The sequence below is a fragment of the Sinocyclocheilus grahami genome, unplaced genomic scaffold, assembly GCF_001515645.1.
Source record: "Sinocyclocheilus grahami isolate Dianchi unplaced genomic scaffold, SAMN03320097.WGS_v1.1 scaffold803.1, whole genome shotgun sequence".
Classification (NCBI taxonomy): Eukaryota; Metazoa; Chordata; class Actinopteri; order Cypriniformes; family Cyprinidae; genus Sinocyclocheilus; species Sinocyclocheilus grahami.
In genome coordinates, this window is record NW_015505982.1 from 141,234 (window position 1) to 163,664 (window position 22,431).

General features: G+C 40.3%; 1 protein-coding gene across 1 annotated transcript in view; it reads left to right on the plus strand.

Moving 5' to 3' along the window:
• LOC107562032 (protein NLRC3-like) overlaps positions 1–22,431 on the plus strand; it is a 73,378-nt gene that overhangs the window by 45,966 nt on the left and 4,981 nt on the right. The window contains exon 4 of the mRNA XM_016246597.1: positions 19,540–19,638. Coding sequence (XP_016102083.1) covers positions 19,540–19,638 — 99 coding nt within the window. The remainder of the gene's footprint in view (positions 1–19,539; positions 19,639–22,431) is intronic.

Genomic DNA, 22,431 nt, shown 5'->3' on the forward strand with positions numbered 1-22,431 from the left:
TTTATTATATCTTTTCATGTGACAACACTGAAGAAATTACACTTTGCTACAATGTAAAGTAGTGAGTGTACAGCTTGTATAACAGTGTAAATTTGCTGCCCCCTCAAAATAACTCAACACAGCCATTAATGTCTAAACCGCTGGCCACAAAAGTGAGTACACCCCTAAGTGAAAATGTCCAAATTGGGCCCAATTAGCCATTTTCTCTCCTCGGTGTCATGTGACTCATTAGTGTTACAAGGTCTCAGGTATGTTAAATTTGGTGTTATCGCTCTCTATCATACTGGTCACTGGAAGTTCAACATGGCACCTCATGGCATAGAACTCTCTGAGGATCTGAAAAAAAGAATTGTTGCTCTACGTAAAGATGGCTGCAGAGGTTGAAGGGGTGGGGGGGGGTCAGCCTGTCAGTGCTCAGACCATACACCGCACACTGCATTAAATTGAAGAGGCTCCCAGAAGGAAGCCTCTTCTAAAGATGACGCATAAGAAAGCCCGCAAACAGTTTGCTGAAGACAAGCAGACTAAGGACATGGATTGCTGGAACCATGTCCTGTGGTCTGATGAGACCAAGATAAACTTATTTGGTTCAGATGGTGTCAAGCGTGTGTGGCAGCAACCAGGTGAGGAGTCCAAAGACAAGTGTGTCTTGCCTACAGTCAAGCATGGTGGTGGGAGTGTCATGGTCTGGGGCTGCATGAGTGCTGCCGGCACTGGGGAGCTACAGTTCATTGAGGGAACCATGAATGCCAACATGTACTGTGACATACTGAAGCAGAGCATGATCCCCTACCTTCGGAGACTGGGCCGCAGGGCAGCATTCCAACACTTTACATTGTAGCAAAATGTCATTTCTTCAGTGTTGTCACATGAAAAGATATAATAAAATATTTACAAAAATGTGAGGTGTGTACTCACTTCTGTGAGATACTGTATATTGATATATGCATCTAATACGCTGGTGGTTGTGTGTATTCCATCTGCGGGCTTTCTTTGCAGTGTTTTCCGGGGCCTGTGTGCTTCTGTTCTTTTCTAGGGTAGGTCCTCAGTGAGCTGCCCCCTCTGCTGGATTCAGAAACCGGGTGCTCGACTTGCAGTGGTTACCTCACTCGTCGATGTTGTATCCAGTCGGTATGATAGCCCTAGTTCCGGTTTCATGCTTCCTGAATCGTGTGGCCAGATCACAGGCTTCTGAGGGAGCCTTGTTGATCATCAGGCCCCCGGCACGGCACTGCAAAATTTCCTGGATGTCCGGGCTGGGCTTATGCTTTCAGGCTACCCTGTCTGGTACGCCGTAGCTAGGTCGCCCTGAGGGGCTCCTGGACACCAGGATATCCCCTCTTGCTGAGGGATCGAGCGGAAAGTATAGGTGGCATTTGCGAGAACCTTCTTGTGAAATGCTGTCTTCGGCAGTGCTCCCCTCGCCTCGGGGGGGTTATCTTTGATCTTGCCACTCCCATTTGGCTCAGTGCTGGAAATGGGATGCACCATTTCCATCTCTGGGCTGCTCTTTGAGAGTGCCACGAGAGCCCCTTAGAACGTATCTCTAAAATCCATGTTATGGTAAGTGTGCACGTGTAGTTTTTTTTACACTTTCTAAAATCCACACTGTGGTAAGTTCGCACGCTAGTACTTTGCATTCTTTCTAAAATCCTGTATGGTGAGGGCTACGCGTGGCAGCTTCATGCCCTTTCTTGAGTTGGTTAAAGCCCCGGTTCCACCTTGGGCACCACTCCACCTATGTATCCTCTGGATACCTACTTTAACAGGGTGTTGCTACTAGGGATCTGTTGAGACAGTTCCTTCAGCAAGCTCATGCAGAGCAAGCGGTAGCCCCTGTGTGACATGCCAAGACTTAGTATGATGCTAGGCTCTTGGTCATGTCCCCTTAAAGGAATCTATTCCTGATTCCAAGCCTTGAGCTCTACCCCGGGCCCAGAAGTCTGGCCTTAACAGGCCATTTTTTGGGGTATGTAACCTATGCCTTTGACCGTAGGGGATAATGTCACGGAGAGCAGTCTAACGTCCCAGGGGCAACTCCTGGTTCCCTGAGTAGGGAACGAGACACTGCATCCTCTAGGTTTTTCTGCCATGCTTTGGACGCAAGCTTTAGATGAAGAAGTGGATGACTCATTCTCCCGGCGCCTATTTATACTATAGTCGCACCGGTAGTGACGTCATGGGCTGTCGAGTTTTGGTGTTTTTTTGAATGTATGCTTCAGACACGGGTCACAACGAGGCATTCCCCATAGCGACCCCTAGAGGACGCAGTGTCTTGTTCCCTACTTAGGGAACCATGGTTACATAAGTAACCTGAGACGGTTTATTTAACTGTTTCGTGTAAAATATACAGTACTGTGCAAAAGTGTTAGGCCACTAGTATTTTCACCAGCTAAAAAATGTTTTTAAGTCAGATATTTCTATCTTTTGCTGTAGTGTGTCAGTAGGAAATATCAGTTTACATTTCCAAACATTCATTTAGCCATTAATTGTAATAATCCAGTGAGATTTTTGTTTGCACAAGGAGTCTGACAACAGCCAGTGCTCCACACAGAGATCTGATCTCATCATCATCCAGTCTGTCTGGAATGACATGAAAAAACAGAACAAACTGAGACCGACTAAAGCCAGAAGAACTGTGGCAACGTCTCCAAGACGCTTCAAGAGACATACCTGCAAAGCTACCTGAAAAACTATGTGCAAGTGCACCTAGGGCAAAAGCTGCTTTAAATTAATTCATAAAGAAAATCTATGACATTATTTTTGACAGCATCCTCATTTTACAGCATTTTTACACAAGTGCCTAAAACTTTTAACAGTACTGTAGCTTTGCAGGTAGGTTTTTTTGAAGCCTCTTGGAGATCCACAGTTCTTCTGGATTTAGTCTGTTGCAGTTTGTTCTGTTTTTTTCATGTCTGTCTAATAATCAGATAAAACTGTTAAACAAAGGAATTTAAATGTATACGAACAAGTATTATAATGATTGCTTTTATATTATTGGTAATAGAAAGGCAAACATTATAATACTTTCTCGTTTGTCGTCAACATTCAGCAAATACGCATTTATATAATTTAAACAAATCTTTGGATGACCAATACACATTTAATTTCACAAACCTTGCAAACTTAGTCGAATCCAGTAGTGAGATCTTATAAAGTGTGCATTTGTATATCTGCGTGACGGTTGGTCCGTGCAAATGGAATGTGGACAGGAGGGAGAGTTCAGCTTCACTGGAGACGCGCGATCGACACACTTTGAACTTGTGATTTCAAATTATGCTGAGCTTTATGCATTTGCCCACTGTCATATTCATATAATTTTCCCTGTGTGCTGTATGTAAAATGAGTGTTACCTTAGCTTTATTTGAAAAAAAAAAGAAAAAAAGATTCCCAATGCAGAATACTGAGCTGGTTACAGTGTTTACTTCCTTTTTAATTATATTTTTATTAAATATTTATGTATTTGAGAAAATACTTTGTCATCTAAGGTATACGTATGTTAATTTTATGCATTTATTTTGTAATCCATTTTCAAATTATTTAAAATTTCTTAAATATGAATTAAAATAAATAAAATTATATCGGCCATCGGCCACCCTGCTTTCCATGATATTGGCATTGGCTGTCAAAAAACCAATATCGGTCGATATAGAGATACATTGTGTATCAGGGAATTAAATAGACACTTGTAAACACGTTTGTGATCGTAATGAGTTCTGATCTTATTCTGAAAAAGAACCAGCTCAGATTATTTTATTAAATAGAACTGCACGATTAATCACATGCGATTGTCATGCGTGTCTCGTCAGTAAAGCCGGTTCTGTGATTAGCAGTAAATGTCCAATATACGCTATGCAATATCGCGTCATAATCGCAGATGAATCGCATTCGGTTATGAACGCGATATTGCGTAGCTTGTCAGCGAACTACGACTCTGTGTAGTAAGTGCTGCTCCATTTGAAAGCAGGTGATGGACAATTGATACTAATCACAGAACCAGCTTTACTGACGAGACACGCATGACAATCGCATGCGATTAATCATGCAGCCCTAAATAAAACCTTGAACCATTTGTTTCATACTCTATTTTAATATTACACAGGGAAAAAGAGATCCGATCATTTATCTGGATACAGAACATGCACAGATGTGGCCATTAAGAATGCGCATCACAGGGAAAGGGATCCCACGACCTGCCGCAAGACGTGGCCCCTAGTTAAGTTCTCTGGCTCATGAAGTACATTACCAGTAGGGGGCTGTCGTGTTTCATTCTCAGTTATAGCTTGTACTGAAGCCAATAATATGCAGCGGATGTGTTAACCTCTCAGGCGCATATTGACAGCAAGTGACAGAACTTTTAAGGATATTGTTTATGTACAGCTCAAAGAAATAAAATATTAATTATTCAGTTATTAATGGTTTTTACATGCTTGCCATGGGCATTTGAACATTACCGTTGTGCTTATATTGTGTTATTAAGTTCATAGGATTACTTAAATTTTAGGGAATAATATTTTGTGTGCGCACGAGGTGGTGGCATGACCATTGGATTTTTTCCTTCCAAGAGAGTAAACTATTACTCCATAATTTATGGTCATACAGATAAAAGCATGACATAATAAGTGGTATTCTGTATAAACAGGGTGTGATTTGTTGGGGTGATTTCCCCCCTTCTGGTCTATGTATCCTTGCCTCTGCTGAAATATTTTTATCCCTGGTGAAGCTACTCCACCAACAGAGCATGTAAAATACCAAAAATGAAATTATTTGTTACAACATGAGCAAGTAAAACACTGAAACATGACAATACAAACAACAATAAAATCAGAAATAGACTTTAACTGTCAGTGCTCCCACTTAATAGAGACCATCTGGGATTAGTGATCCTGGTTCACGTGCTTCAATATATGCAGGGCTTTTCAGAAAGTCAGTGCGCGCCATTAATCTATTTCAGAGTGCCAGTATGAGATAAATACACAATATTTTTGCTCAAAACTCAATCAATTATGACCTAATGCAGATACTAAACTGATGCATAAATGTATTATAAGACAGAACGCAGTTTACCATCACAGCAATGTGGGACCTATGATCACTCAATATTGACTGATGGATTGGCTGAGAATCGTCTTTCTGTAAGTCATTAAAAAAATTATGGTTCTATTCTATTTAAAGAAATATGAGGTAAACATGTGAATACATAATGATTCACATGTTTGGAGTAAAAGTTTGTATGTTGTGTAGTAGGGCTGCACGATAAATCGCAGGTGATATTTAATGCACATCTTGTCAGTAAAGCCGGTTCTGTAATCAGTGGTAAATTTCCATCACGTGCGTGCTTTCACATGGAGCAGCATTTACTACACAGAGCCGTTGTTCACTGACAAGCTGCGCAAAACCACAATCATATATGTACAGGTTTGTGTCTCATTATTCTATTTAAAATATCATTAACTCCCAATTGATTTCCTTGCAGAAATAAGAACTAGTGTCATTGTAACAGAGTATTAAAATAAATAGTGGTCAAATATAGAGGCTCTCTAATCTCAAGGTCAGATCAGCTAGTTTCAGTATTCCTCTTAAAATACTATTTAGTTATTAATTTTTATTTTATTTTGTCTTTTTAGTTTGACTAGTTAACCGTTAATAACCTATTAAAGCTACTTATTAACTGAGATAGTGTAATAATTATTAAAGCACATATATAGATTTAACTTATATATTATTTATATAAAAATGCAGTACTCTCACATACAATACAAAGATAAATGTAATTCAATAATCATTATAGAAATAAAACAGTTTAGAGGCCTTTTAAAGGAGTCATCAGATGAAACATTCACTTTTACATGTTGTTTGAACTGAAATGTGTGTTGGCAGTGTGTGTACACAACCACCCTATAATGATAACTATCCACCCAGTGGGGTATTTTTTTTTTCCAGTTTTTTTTTTTTTTATCCCATAAATTCAAACCCCTTTCTCAAATCAAGCCATTCTCAGATTCTTGGCTGTGTGATGTCACACATACCCAGGCCCCACCCATGATTCTTGATTGACACTAGCGTTTCAGCATAGACCGCCCTGAGAGAGTTGTCATCAGTCCACCATTGTTTGACACCAGAGCGAGTGTAGACAAGAATGTCTCCTAAGTGATTGAGGTGTTTTGTTGTTGGATGTAATAATGAACATAGCAGTCGTCATTTACTCCCGACATCTGAGCCGCTGAAGATGCAGAGGATTACTTTTGTTTTTGAAGGGAATGAGCCCCCCGATCTACCTAAATACATCTATGTTTGTGCAAATCATTCGTGATCCAGCCTTACCTACAGAAGAAGTGAGTATACGTTTTTTTTTTTTGTGAATCTTTGCGAATCGCCTTTCCTAATAATGTGCTAGTTAGCAAGTTTCACAATGGCTCATCACCCCACGGAAGAGAGGGGCATTAGCATTTAAAAGGACATGCAGCAAAACAGCTTGCTTTGAACAAAGCTGTTTTTGACAGGGTAAAAAAGGTTGTTGTTTTACACTACCATTGAGAAATTTTAACCAAAGTATGTTATAGACTTTTCATTAAGACCCTAAAGAATCATATCAACTTTTGAAAAATGGGCATCCGATGACCCCTTTAAAGGTATGCCAAACATATTCAGCAAAAACGTTTTAATGTATTATTATTATTATTATTATTATTATTTTAAATGCATGTTGAAATTAGCTTTTTTGTTGATATGGTTTATATTGTCAATCATCTCAAATTTCTTAAGTGATAATTTAGTGGATTCACTCATTTAAATACAGCTGGATGCAAAATTAGAGCGAGTAAAGAACACTGCTTTTAAGTACAGCTAACTGCACTATGATGCTCTTATTAACATCGTGTGTGCACTTTGTTGATTTAAAGAGAGAACTTGTGAGTTTAAACATGAGGAAGTTTTTTAAAACCATCCCTTCATTTCAGTGTCGTTGATTTAGCTAAATTGTGGCCAGGTTTTATTTGTTTCTTGTTTTAGTTAAATACAGGAATGAAATCATACTGTGCTCACGTTTTAGTAACATAAATGAAAGAATTTATAAAAATTACGCAACAATTTCTCCATTCTTGGACAGATATATTTTCCCCACATCAGCCTAGTTCTCTGTCAAAATAAAGGACAGCTAACGAATAAACTAACAAAGAATGTGTGTGAAATGCATGTGAAATGCATTCTCTTTACATATACATTAAAATCATAACTTGAAGTGTATATGTAACTTCATTTGTTTCTATAAAGGTTGAGGAAAGATGAGGATATCATAAAAATATGATGGCAAGATAAATAAAAAAAATCTTCAGTTTAAGATAGACTTGGAGTGTAAATACTTTAATTGTGCTTTTGTGGTTTGGCCAACAAATCTTGACAACAGTGTTTTTGCATATTCTTTTCTTGTTATATTTTAGTGTCAGTCTATGTTTTTTTATCATAATGCCCTGTTTAATTAAACATTACCAGTGTATTGTGTTGGTAACAAAGTATAATATATTAATAAAAAAGGGTTAAAAATAGGTTCCCTGTCGATACTACACTCGTACTGCGTCTTGTCTTAAGACGCTATGGGAAAAAGCCTTTTTTTCCTGAACTGAAGCCTTTTTTCAATTGCGCAGTGAAACTGCACAACCATTGTTTCGTGCAGTGTATTAAAAAATGAACCAATGGGTTGGCAGGGGTGCTGCACAAGCCTATGGCGACAAAGCCCGCCAGAATGGGCAGAGCCATCTGGCTATATAAGCTGACATTCGCCACAGGATTCTCAGATTTTTTCTCCTTCAGCGACGACTCTATGCTCATCGCTGATCCTGAAAGCCTGCTCGCCGTTGACACGCCTCACAGCTGGACTGAGACCCCCTGCTCGGCTGACCGGCTCTCTTCTCGCCTCAGCGTCACAGCAGTTCCGGTCCTGTTCCCCTGCCACCATCCGGCGATTCTGAAAGCGCTTATCAGGGAACGATCAGGCTTGAGCAATCCCATGCCGACACACATGCATGCATAAATCCCATGCCAATTTAATGCCATCAAAATCCCCCGCTTTCATCACTCTCCACACAGCTCTTTGATCTGCCAGTGTGTTTACACGTGAGGATCTGCGCCCCTCATTGTCGAGTGGCTCAATCCTTCTGGGTGGTTTGGAGCAGAACGCTGTCACCGATGATTCAATATCACTGACAGCTTTGTATTTGAACGTGCTTGTCGCCTGGGCCACGCCCACGCTGAGGCTGCACTGCTGAGACAGACCGCTCTTACTATGAGAATTCATATCTCGCTCTGTTTTGCTCGCGGCTCGCCTTCTTCAGTGAAAACGGCCCCATCCCTCCCCTCATCCGCTACGAGCGGATTTGAGAGAATGCGCACAGCATTTTTGAACTGCCAGAGTGTTTACACAAAGATCATCTAAACTCCTCTTCTGACGAGCAGTACTGTCAATAATGATTATTATCACTGACAGCTTCAAATTGGACATGTCTGGGCCATGCCCACACTGAGGCAGCGCGCACAGGGGCTGACTGCTCTGCTATGGGAGCATTAAGTCTAGCAAAGCATTTTTCTTTGAAAGCATTTTCAGGGAAAGCAAATTTCCTCTTCTGAGTGTGGGGTCCCCATACGGCGACCAGCCTCTCAATTTAATCCAACCCTTGTCACACGGGCTGAGGCCAGGCAGGCCATCCCTATAGTGCCAAACTGGGTGCTGGAGACATTAAAACGAGGTTATTTACTGCAATTCGCTCGAATACCCTGCTATTCAGCTGCGTGGTTCCCACCTGAATTTAGAGTAAAGACGCACACGTCCTGTGCTCAGAGGTGATGAATTTGCTGGCGATAGGAGCCGTAAAAATGGTTCCCCCAGCTCAGAGCGAGTCAGGCTTCCACAGCCGCTACTTCCTTGTCCTCAAAAAGGATGGTGGCCTCCGGTCCATCCTCAATCTCAGACACCTGAATCACGCCCTCATAAAAATGTCGTTCAGGATGACTACGCTGTAACAGATCCTTGTGCAAAATTTGCTCAAGAGACTGGTTCTTTTCGCTGGATGCATACTTTCTGGCCCCCCGCACTTTTACGAAGTGCATGGACGTGGCTTTCTCCCCTCTGAGACAGATGGGAATCTGCATTCTCAACTACCTCGACGACTGGCTCGTTCTGGCCCAGTCGGAGGTAGAACTAGTATCACACAGGACCCCCCTCCTCAGCCATCTGGAGTGCCTGGGACTCAGGGTCAAATTTGCCAAGAGCACGTTGTTCCCCACCCAGCGAATATCGTTCCTGGGAACAATTTTTGACTCAGCCCGAATGAGAGCTGTAGTCGCGCCAGAACGGGCTCTGGCCATACGGAGGCTGGTGACCTCCTTCAAGACTAGCACCACTCGCCCTCTCAAAACGTTTCAGAGGATGCTGGGCCTCATGGCGGTGCCGTCGCCAGTGCTACAGTTGGGTTTGCTTGTATGCACCCCCTTCAGTGGTGATTGAAACCACAGATTCCATTCCATGCATGGCGTCATGGACACTGCAGATCAGTGTGAGTCAGGCCTGTGTAACAGCCCTGGCCCCTGGAAGAGCTCCCGCTGGATGGAACAGGGCGTGGCCATGGGAATGGTGTACAGGAGGAAAGTTGTCACGACAGATGCCTCCAACAGAGGTTGGGGGGCATTGTGCGAGGGCAAACCGACTTTCGGCCACTGGTCAAAAGCGGAAAAAAGGCTTCACATCAACTGCTTGGAAATGCTAGCAGTGTATCGAGCCTGTCAGTTCTTCCTGCCAGTCCTGAAAGGACATCATGTGCTAATCCACTCGGACAACATGTCTGTGGTATCGTACATAAATCATCAGGGAGGCCTCTCCTCGATGCGCCTCTTCATTCTGGTAGAGCGCCTTCTGGAGTGGGCTCAACTCAACCTGCGCTCGCTAAAGGCAGTGCATATACCCGGCATATTGAACCAGGGAACAGACATGTTATCATGGAGCAATGTTCCCTCAGAGGAGTGAATGCTCCATCCGCAGATGGTTCAGAGGATCTGGGAGATCTTTGGCGAGGCCGAGGTAGACCTCTTTGCCTCAGAAGACAACTCTCACTGCCGAATTTATTACTCAAAAACCAAGGACGCGTTTCCCCCGATCGCCCTGATCCCGCAGGTAATCAGGCGAATCAAGGAGCAGGGACACAGGGTCCTCTTGGTTGCCCCCCTCTGGAAGAACCAACTTTGGTTGTCAGAGCTGACACGGCTGCTGGTGGCAGCCCCCTGGCTCATTCCATTGAGACGGGATCTGCCTTTTCAAGCGAACGGGACAAAATGGCACCCTCGGCCCAAACTGTGGGCCCTGCACCTCTGGCCGCTTGATGGGAGCCTACAGGCCTCCCAGAGCGAGTTTTAAACACTATTTCGAAAGTTAGAGCCCCGTCTACAAGACGCCTCTATGCCCTTAAGTGGTCGGTTTTCTCCGCTTGGTGCTCAAACCGCGGTGAAGACCCATTTACCTCTGACCTGTCAGTGGTTCTATCATTCTTACAAGAGCTGCTGGATAAGGGACACTCCCCATCCATGCTCAAAGTGTATGTAGCAGCTATAGCGGCCTCACATGTCCCTATAGCGGGCCAGTCAGTGGGCAGGAACAACTCAGTTGTCCACTTCCTGAGAGGGGCCAGGAGACTGAATCCGCCTCTCCCCCTCACTATCCCTACATGGGATCTGCCTACTGTACTGAGGGCTTTGAAAGGCCCTCCTTTCGAGCCGCTACAGTCCAAAAACCTAAGATCACTGTCGCTAAAGACTGCTCTGCTTCTAGCACTAGCATCGGTAAAGCAAATAGGAGATCTGCAGGTGCTTTCCATTAGCCCTACCTGCCTGGAATTCGGGCCCAACGACTCCAAAGTCGTCCTGAAACCAAGGCATCGTTACACACCCAAAGGGCTCTCCACTCCGTTCAGAGCACAGGTCATTACACTCTCTGCGCTCCCTTCCTCTGAAGAGGACAGAGAGTTATCCTTACTCTGCCCCGTCAGAGCTCTAAAACTTTACATTAAGCGTTCCGCTCCCTTTAGAAGGTCGGAACAACTCTTTGTTAGCTTCGGTAACCGCACCAAAGGGCATCCGGTCACGAAGCAAAGACTAACTAGGTGGATAGTAGATGCTATCTCTCTCGCATACTCTTCCTTGGGCTTACAGTGTCCCATCGGAGTACGAGCCCATTCGTCTAGAGGCATCGCCTCGTCCTGGGCGTGGTATAGCGGTGTGTCCATTGCTGAAATTTTTGAGGCGGCCGGCTGGGCCTCGCCGTCCACTTTTGCTAGGTTCTATAACCTAGAAGTCCCGGCCTTGTAAGCCAGGGTCCTTTCTGCTTAAGTAGACACTCACTGCATTATACAATCAGTCCTAACAGAGAGTCTTTGACCGTGACACGCTCAAACTCTTTGGTTAGTTACTTGTCGATTCCCGGCCCCTGGGGCGCCGAGGTTGTACAAGTGCCTTGGAATGATTACCCAGGCCGGGCATGACCTCAGTCAGCTCAGCCCGTTCTAGCCTTGGAATTTATTATTAACTTCCCTATGGGCATCCTTGCTTATGGAGGTTATAATGTTTAAGTCGTTCCTCTACGATAGCACGGCGTGATTGTACTGGGTTCCCATAGCGTCTTAAGACAAGACGCAGTACGAGTGTAGTATTGACAGGGAACGTACTCGGTTACTAATGTAACCTTGGTTCCCTGAGATACGGAAACGAGTGCTGCATACTTAGCCGTACTATGTAGTTGCACGACTCAGTCGTCGCTTCAGTCGAAGTAACCTGAGAATCCTGTGGCGAACGCCCGCTTATATAGCCAGATGGCTCCGCCCATTCTGGCGGGCTTTGGCGGGCTTTGTCGCCGTAGGCTTGTGCAGCACCGCTGCCAACTCATTGGTTCGTTTTTTTAATACACTTCACGAACCAATGGTTGTGCAGTTTCACTGCGTGATTGAAAAAAGGCTTCAGTTCAGGAGAAAAAAGGCTTTTTCCCATAGCGTCTTAAGACAAGACGCAGTACTCGTTCCCGTATCTCAGGGAACCGAGGTTATATTAGTAACCGAGTATGTTTGTGGTTTCTAATGTAGATTTGGAGGCCTGGATGAGTGGGCATTAAATGCCTACAACCATTTGGCAGTTATACTCATTGAAAATTGTTATAAATGGTATTTATTAATAAAAACTGATCAATAAAAAAAGTTCACCCCTTTCGAAAATTAACCATGTTTGTTTTTATAGTAAAAGTGTAGTAAACATCTCATTATCAGGGCTGCTGCTGGCCAAATGGGTGCCCTAAGCAGAATTGTTTTGTTGTGCCTCCTCCCTAAAAAAAAAACAAACAAAAAAAACACCTGCTATAAGGGATCAAGATAGAACTTTAATAAAATATAAAAGTGAATAAATTATTTTATTATTAAATTGTATTATTTATAAAATTATAGCTCTAGACAGTTACCTATGTGACTATGATTTTATTAATACAGTTGTCTGATTGATTTTATTGTTTCAAGCGTTCAGAAACCACACAAAAGAAAATTAAGCAGTTTTACTATGATAAAACCATGGTTAATTTTGGTAAGGGTTGTGATGCCCACATGTTTTTGTTGAAGAAATTAAAGAGGCTGTAGCATTTCTATCACAAAAAGGTGGCCAAAAATGAAAGATTAAGTGGCTATTTTAATTAAATGTTTGGTCATTATTAAACAAGTATTTGATCATCCAGTAAGTGTAACAAAAGCAATTATCAGGCCTTTGGCACCATTTGCAGGCATTCGTAACAATGTAATGTACATAAATTGTTTATTTTGTATTACATTATGTATTTGAAAAGTGTTATTTAATGAAACCATATGATTATTATTAATTAACCAATCATTATTGCCTCATTGTTTTTATATAATGCATTTTAAGTCATGGAAACTAGAATATTAAGGCAGACGCGGTGGTGGTGAAATTATTGTGACACTAAAACACATTATTAACATTAACGCCAACAGCCAAAAACGTTTCACAGGATTATGAATGTAAGCTATCTGAAAGTGATGCACGGGCTTCATCTTGGGTTTTTTTCTTTTTCTTTTTTCTGCGTCGGACTGCTTATGTCTTTTACCGGATATTGCCTAGTAGTTGTCCATTAGTTATGATCATTTGTATTCAGCCGCAAACATGAAGTGAGGGCGAGCGCAGATGCGGGAATGGCAATTAAAATCTATACATGAACATATATATATATATATATATATATATATATATATATATATGTATGTTCATGTATAGATTTTAATTTATGTGTATGTTAATAATAATATAGAACACATTTTTTTCTATTTTTTGAGCAACTGGGATGGTGCCCCCAAGTTCATGGACCGGATTTGTGACACGTATAGGGAGCGTCGGTAATAATAATAATGAGTCATTATTATGAACATAGTTTTAAATTTAATTTTAAGGTGCATTTACCAAAATTCATCATGAAAAAAACTGTTGTAAAATACATGATTGATGTTTGCTTTAGCAATGGATACTGGTATATTTTTAGGCTAACTTATTATGCAACAATACATACTAATAACAATAAATAATGAACTGGTAGGCACATTATTTTTCAGATATCTTTAACAACTGAATAAAGTTAAATATACACAATCAATTAATAGTTGTGTTGCCTACTGTAAGCATGATCTCCCAAATGCAGAGCTAGCTCAATAAATTGATTACACATCAAAAGCACATAAAATAATGATCCGGTTTACACTCATGTACTCATGTGTAAATAGATTTTTTTCAATGTCTGTATTACCATATCAAATATTTGTGTCTAATAGCTACTATTTTGTTTATATTTTATTGTGGATGTTTTCTCACAATCACAACATTACATGCTGTTAATAATTTATCAGACACTGATAATTAATTGTTAAAGGGGACCTATTATGCAAACAATCTAGTGTCAGTTCTGGCAGGTCACGTTAGTCAAGCGTGCATCAGCTGACTCTCAGCTGATCCACGTCTATCTATAGGGATGCGAAACCTATCACAGCACTCATATATAAGGTTCTTCAGTATTATCACCAGCTTTGCGTTGCTAAATAGCTAATTACCCACCTCCATCCCCGACGACTCCTCTTGTCAGTCAGGATTCAGCCTTCTGATTCTCCTTTAAATCAGTCTAATTTCTAAAATGTACATAACAATTTTGAACCTAATGATATCTGCAATACATTTGTTGGTCTGTTCTGTTACCCTGGGGGATTATTGCTGCTCTCCCTGCTCTTATCCATGCTAGACTGCATGGATGTGCAGGGAGTTCTTGCCCAGAACAGAACCATACCGCCAATTCAAACTGTATGCTAATGGTTAGTCATCTTTGATGATAACGGTCCTGACATAATCACTTTTATAATGTGTTTGAACACAGTTGTGCAGCTGCAGTGTGTGAAAACAACCAGCTTATAATGGTAAAAATCCACCCACTCATTTTTTATAATCCCAATAAATCATAAAAAGTTTATCAGAACAAACGATTGTGATGCTCTCTGCCCTATTAGCGTAGATACAGCCCTGAGTGAAAAGCAGCAGTCCGCCATTACTGTTTTCTTTCTGTAGCTGCTTGTCATCACCAAAGAGGCATTACAAGTGTTGTGTTTTGGGATGCAGCAACGAGCATAGGAGTCTTTATAGACTCCATCCATCTGAGCCACTGAATAAGTCCTTTATGTTTGTGCCAATCATTGTATGCCGGACTGCCTCACAAACAAGGGTCAGTTCAACGCTGGATTTTCACAAAGGTCTATTCTGAAAGAGGGATCAATACCAATGCTTTGTGCGTGAATGTCATCTCCAGACAAAGTATCATGTGTCATATTTTGATTTCCAAGTTGTCTTTCTGAAAGAGCTTCTTGGCACATTGTAAGGGTAATGTTGCTAAAGCTACAATTGTCTCTGCCTGTTTTCACTGATGCTGCCTTCACATGCTACCAGAATGATCATAATAGGAATGTGGCACATGAAAGCAATGTGAAGTAATGGTAATTGCACATGAAAGCAATGTGAAGTCAACCACTTAATAGTTTCTGACATTTTCAGTGCGTGAGATTGTCCTGTTTTGTTCTTGCCGGTATGCCGGAGCATGAGCTCTTGAAGCTCTGCCCTCTTCTGAAAGGTGTCGGCAGTACCAGCTCATTTGCATTTAACACCGCGTGTTTTGGCTCATACCCTAAAAGTGGCAAATTTAACAAGCTATGAAAGATGATCTATGGGGTATTTTGAGCTAAAACTTCACATACACACTCTAGGGACATCAGAGACATATTTATTTATTTTGTAAAAAGGGGCATAATAGTTCACCTTTCATTCTATTTTTAAAATGCAACGTACTGTAATAATCTATAAGCATATTTAACAAACGGTCGAAGACGAATAATTGCAAAGTGTTTACGAGCAATTTGGTATGGCCTGTAGATACAGTATGTTGTTCCATGAGCCATCTGTTGGATATTCTGTGAAGCACAACACTTTTTTTAAATTCTAAAAAAATGTGCTGCAGGATTCAGCGGCATTCCGTGGGATGAATTGCGGCATGCCGTGGGGAAAAAAACGCACATTCTTAATGGCCACATCTGTAAAATGGGTAATATACATCGGAGGTAATAGGGCAATGTCTATGGAAACATATTAAACCTTAAAATTGCTGTAAAATACATAATTTACAGTTCAGATACAGGTTTTCACAAAAACAAACCGTTTTAGGAAATGAAAAATTTAACATTTCAGCCTTTAAACCTTTTTTAGGAAAAGGGATGAGTCAAAAGTATCAATTATTATTAATTTAAACAATTATCAAACAATTATATTATTTTAGTAACACATAAATATATCTTATTGGCTTAATTGTTTAGGTTTTTACAATGTATTAGCTTCTTGTCAATCCACTAGTTCATATTTACAACTGCGTGTTTTCTGCGTAAAAATAAGGGTTGACTTTTGCTTTGGTCTGAACAAAAACAACTGAAAGGCTTATTGAAAAATGCTAATTCATATAGCGGTTTCCTCTGTAACTGCAGTAAACAAAGCAGCACACCACCAGACTTTGAAACATGCAGCACTCGTATTTAATCGAATAAACTATAGTCTTTTGAAGTTTAATCATAAAGCTATATTCTAAATTCTTATCATTATGTCCCCAAATTTAAGATCTCTTAAAATTACAATTAAGACTTTGTTGTACCTTTTAATACTTTTTATGGCCTTAAATCTGATACATATCTCTTAGGGATCCCTTAGTGATGAAGATCCTCCTTCTGTGCCTCCACTGTGCGATTGTGCCATTGTGATTTAATGTGCTGAGTATCGTCCTTTTTCCCACCGTGTCCGATATTAAAATCAGTGTGACAAACTTTGCAAAATGTGTGGGCATTGTCGATATGGCTTTCGAGTTATGAAATTCAATTCTTTTATTCAGCTGTTGATATGTAGGCCTAAATTAATTTTTTTCTGCCAAAGCACCACGCGGGTCTTCTCCCATTTCTACCACAGCCGTGCCTGCTACCTGCGCGGATATCAACAGTGCAAATTGCTAAGGTGGAAATCACAAACAGTGCAAATTGCTAGGTTGAAGTCACAAATGGGTTAAAATTTGTATGTGTCGATTGTGTGAGTAGGATGCGTTTCATACAAGATCTGGCAACTGGACAACCTTGGTATAATATATTGACATTATTATTCATATTACGAGTTATGGGTCATACAAATTACAGGAAAAACAGGAGTGTTGACATGTATGAACAGTACATAACATGGGGGATAAAACTGATGCAAGAGTGGAGTCGCGTCATAAAAAGTAGCTTATAGCTTCTTTTCCACCGAAATTACCTGGAACAGTTTGTCCCAGGAACTTTTTTCCCCCAGACCTGTTGCTGTCTGCGTTTCCATCGCGGTCTAAAGTACCGTGAAGAATAGGCAAATAGTCTGGTGATGTAGGTCTGTGCGTGTTTCTTAATACCAAGTATGCAAATTTCGGACTTGCATCCTCGGTAGTTCGGACTTTACGAGTTCAACTCGGGAGTGTGAACTCCCGTGGACGGGACGACGCAAGTCCGGTTATTCTGCAAACAGCAGCGTACTTGATAACGTCAGTCAGCTCGCCTTGGCTACTGCAATTTTCCTCACTGTATTTACAGTAAGACGAAATATGATATCAAACACCACTGCCTCCTTTTGTTTTCATTTAAACATATTAACAGCTGCAGAAATGTAGTTCAGGGAATGTATATAGCCTACATTACAATGAAACGAAATATTATATCAAACAGTATTGCCTCTTTTTATTTAAATTTTAACATATTAATAGATTAATAGAATAAAGACCAAAGATTACCTGTTAGATTTACCCAAAACAAATTATATCTTATGTTTAACCACTACAGAGACATCAGAGCCAGCGGCAAATGTTAGATGGACTAGCTGAGTTGAGGCTGCTCTCGTTGGGAAACATGAGTATTGAGCGCCCGCTGATCGCGTGGAGCTCACGTCTCCGAAATCGATAAAACACATTTTTAAATAGGCGCTGACTTTATAAATAAACCCCAGATTTGAGTTTTAAACAACTACATTCTCGCCTGAAATACTTTTAAAACTACATTTCATGACACAATAACAGTAATATTTTTTAAATTATCAGAATAAATGGTGGTTGAAATACAATGCTGCGTGAACTCAACCAGTCAGCATGTTTAGCGCCCAAGTCCCGCCCCCAAAAGTTACGGACCTTTGAAAAAGCACTACCTCGCGAGCAGGAACTTTCTGAGGGCATTTTTTCACTCTGAATTTTTTTTAGATCCTGGTTCCTGCGGTGGAAACACACTGAGTACCGGCCCAAAGTCCCTAGTTCCTGGGTAATGTTCCTGCGGTGGAAACGGGGCTTATTTCATTCTCAGTGGCAAAAAATAATAAATTATTACAACAGATTGTAGCCATTCTGACATTTTTCGCAGCATACAAACGATTACATAAGATTATACATAACCATTACTTGGTTATTAGCAGGCTACAGTAGGCCCATTCAATGTCATAGAACCAGTCACAAACTATATCACTACGATATGCTACTCCCATATCATGCCTAGAACATCTCAAAATTTCACTTACAAAAAAGTTTTTATGAGTTTGAAGTTTGATGTATGAAAAAAAAAATTGGTGCAAAAGCACAAACAGAAATATTACAAAGGGCAGTGTACACAGCAAAATCTCTAGTTTTAAATGAACACTGCTCTGTGTTTATATGAGCCCATCCCTCAAAAAAAAAAAAAAAACCTGAGCTTTGTTGGCGTTCATGAAAAAAGTGATGACTGGCCATTAGTGGTGATGCCTGCTGTTAACAAGCAGAATCACTGAAGGACAAGTGTAACAACAAAAACAGAAAAAAAGAGGAGAGAACAAACATTTTTCATTTGAAGTCACCATTGTGGTGATTAGTGTGGACACATGATCATTGACTTTTGTTAAATTATGTATTTTTCAACAACTGCAATAGTGTTGTTACAGAACATGTTGTTGTATATACAGTATGTTGTTACAGAAAGAGATGGAAGGAGAAACAGGTCAGCTGAAGGTAAATGTTTATGACATTTGAATGAAAATCAAGCAATATTGAACACCCTGATTAGCTGGTTCAGGTGTGTTTGATTGAGTTTGGAGCTGAACTCTGCAGTATGGTAGCTCTTTTTCAGTTTTGCAGAAGTGTATATAGAGGCACATATTTCCAATAAGATTATGTTGGGATTAGACTTTGGATGAAATCTGTGATTTAAGCATCTGTATGATTATAATGAATAAGTAGCCAACATGATCTCATTTCAACTTACTTTGTCTTCCTTTGCCAAAATAAATATGCTTTATACACATACTGTTGTAGTAGGCCAGTAGTTTTTAAACCAATACTGGAGCACCCCTGTCACTGCACATTTTGTCTCCCTTATCTGACACAGCTAAAGAGCTGGTGAGTTGCATCAAGTGTGTTAGATGAGGAAGACATCCTAGACATCCTAAATGTTTCTCCATGACAAGTTTGAAAACAACTACAGTAGGCAAAAAATGTAAAAGAAGTCAAGGGTTAAGTGGCAAACTAAAGCAAGCCCTAACTAGCAAAATACTGTGTTGACATAAGTCAGTATGTATGTTAACATTAACATGAGTGTTATGAGTCGTAGCCCGGCATACGCCAATGTGTGAACACTCATAGACAATTTTGAGTTAGATGGATCTCTTAAGCTGTGCAACCAGCTTAAAAACTCCAACAAGAGGAACTCCAGTGGACATATATAATTAACTGCATCTGTGTGTGGGTAATTCTGCAGCTACATTAGATATCAGTTACCTGGCCTGCAGGCTGTATGGAATGATCACGTGGGCCGGCTGCATTTCATAGGCCATATGTTTTGCACCCCTGTTATATTTTATGTTGCATATTTCTAATTTGAAGCATACTAACATGAACAACTTCTGTTGTTGTAGATTATCTGACTGTATGGTGACTGAAGAAGGTTGTGCTGCTCTGGAATCAACTTTGCGTTCAAACCCCTCACATCTGAGAGAGCTGGATCTGGTCTACAAGTATGTTGAGCAGTAGTAGCAATCATTATGTCTGCTTTGTATGTGAGTCTTCCGTTGCTTTTGTTGTTGTCGAGAGATACTTATTTTGTTCTCACGACATTTTTTTTAAGCAATTACTAAAGTGTAATTATAAAATGGTTAGTTCTAGTCCTTGATTCTGATTGGTCATAGCTGTGTTTTATTCACAACAAAGCATGGTTATGACTGCTTCATTCATTGCACAACTTAGCAACCACCCTTAACAGCATAAACAATCAATATAGCATCAGAATTCATCCATTTCAGCAAAATTAACTGTATATTATTTATGTAATGAATTATGAGTAGGGATGCACTGATGTATTGGCCGATAATTGGTATCAGCTGATAAAAGCAATTATCTGCACTATCGGCTATCGATTGATTAAAAACAGCCAATGATAAGGGTTAGTGTTGCCAGCCGGTCCTAGAATACATAGTATTTTAAGGTATTTTGCCCCGTATTAGCAGACAAATGTCATATGACCACCTAGACCATACAAATAACAAACTCTAAATTGATCATTAAATGCTATTTTGGGGCAAATTATTGTTATATTTGTGAATCTAGCCATTCAATGAAGGCTTTAAGGGTCTATTTGCCCCCATGAACCACCCATAGTTTAAGCCAGGGTTGGCAGGTCTGTGATTTTCCCTTCACAAAACATTATTTGCAATGTGCCTCCAATCAAAATATCATAAAGAGCTTGTGCTTTGTTACTTTTAATAGGAAACAAAGTCCATTAAAAGTTTTACCACAAAATTCAAACAATAAATGCCATTTTGATGTACTTAAATATGGTGTGACAGATCGCTGTAGCGGCTTCAGTTCAATCGGCAGCATGGAGCACGTGTCTCTTCCACATTAAAATCAGAAAGAGACTGAAGTTGCAATTGTCTTTTTCTTCCCTATTGTGATGTATATCTGAGTGAAATGGCTTGTAGAATGAGCAAAATTGTAGGGTGGCTTTTGAATTTACCCTTCGCAGGGAATTTGATTGACAGTCGATCTGACCAATCATAATGCTGAATTTGCCATTTTATCTGACAAACAAACCAAACTGGAGAGTTATGCTACGTTTGAGATGAAGTTGGATGTGGGAACATTGTTGGAATGTCCCATTTCCAACCTCAACGATTTTCAGTCAGTCACATGTCAAGTTAACATATTGACCTCATGATGTTACCATGGCACAAAGAGAACATTTCGTGTTTTTGTTATTTTTCTAAGTTTGACATAAGGTGGCTTCACACTATGCTCGTTGGAAGCAGTGATGGAAAATTACGTGTCTCACTGAGGTCAGGATTGATCGATCTACCCCCAGTTCACAGGTCAGATGTCCGGCTTCAAGCAGTGTTTTAGACATTATTTCCAAGTAGGAGGTGGAAAAAATAAGAATTTCGAGTTGTCTGAAATGCAGCATTAGATTAATGTCAGTGGAGCATGGTGTATTGACTTATTTCTGCGGTTGAGACAACATAACTCTGATGTTCACTCATGTTTTTTGTGCTATAACTAGTAGTAAAGAGGAAGAGATGATCAGTTCAGCTTAAACTAAGACAAGTGCGTTCTCATGCCACACAACATCACGCAGTGAAAAATACATTGTGGAGCAAAGAGGACACAGACAACGTGCTGACAGACAAGACAGAGCAGAGCAAATTACTTTTGGTATGAAACAAAGTCTCAGCATTCTCTTTGAATATTAAAGTATCTCCACTTTCTGTCATGATAATCGCCTTTAAGCTTACTTTTAGAACACTAAATTTTTTTATCATCAGAAGAACAATATTTCACCTTATACACTGATTACAAACTTATTTTCCACTTAACAATATCTTTTTGTGTGTGTGATTTGAAAAAAAGGGAAAAAAGATAAATCATATCAGAGGTAAAAAAAAAATTACAACCTTTGCAATGCCACTGAAAACCAAAGTAAAACAATTCAAATAAGTAAATAAATACATAAGCTATTTTAACAGGGGTGATACTATGTAAAATCCACTTTAAATAGGCTATCTGTCATAGCTTGTATATTTAAACAGTTTTATTTATTTGAACTGCTTATAATGCAGGCCAAAAATTTTCACCAAAATGATGATGATGATGATGATAATAAAAGCTGCAAGCAGTGATGAAAGGGCCACCCCCATCAGTGGCCTCAGCAAAAGAGCGAGCAGTGGGCAATATGCATTTAAGCAGGTAAATGTAGGAGTACCAAGTCAGTCATTTATAATCTGCCACACTATTACTATAACTGAATATTGTCTTTTACACATATGAAAGGGGTCATATGATGCTATTTTAAAGATCATTATTTTGTGTATTTGGTGTAACCGAATATGTTGACAAGCTTTAATGTTCAAAAAACACATTATTTTTCAAATACTGTACATTATTGTAGGTCCTCTATGCCCCGCCTCTCTCAAACGCGTCATTTTCTACTAAGCCACTCCTTTCTACAAGCACAGTCTGCTCTGATTGGCCAGCTGACCCAGTGCATTGTGCTTGGCCAAACACCACAAGCATGCTTCGGAACAGTACATAATGTCCTTAGTTTTACCATAAGTTCAAGCCCGAAGGGGAACAGAGTCGCGTGACAGACACAGTGATGGTGCTCGTATGTATTTGCAGTACACAAGCCGCGGTTAAGAAAGCTGACTCCACTGTGATGTGACCCTGTCTCTCTCTCTCACGCACACACACACATGACGCGATACTCTACATGGTGCAAAACTACACATTTGAACAGTCAATAGCAAATACTTAAACTA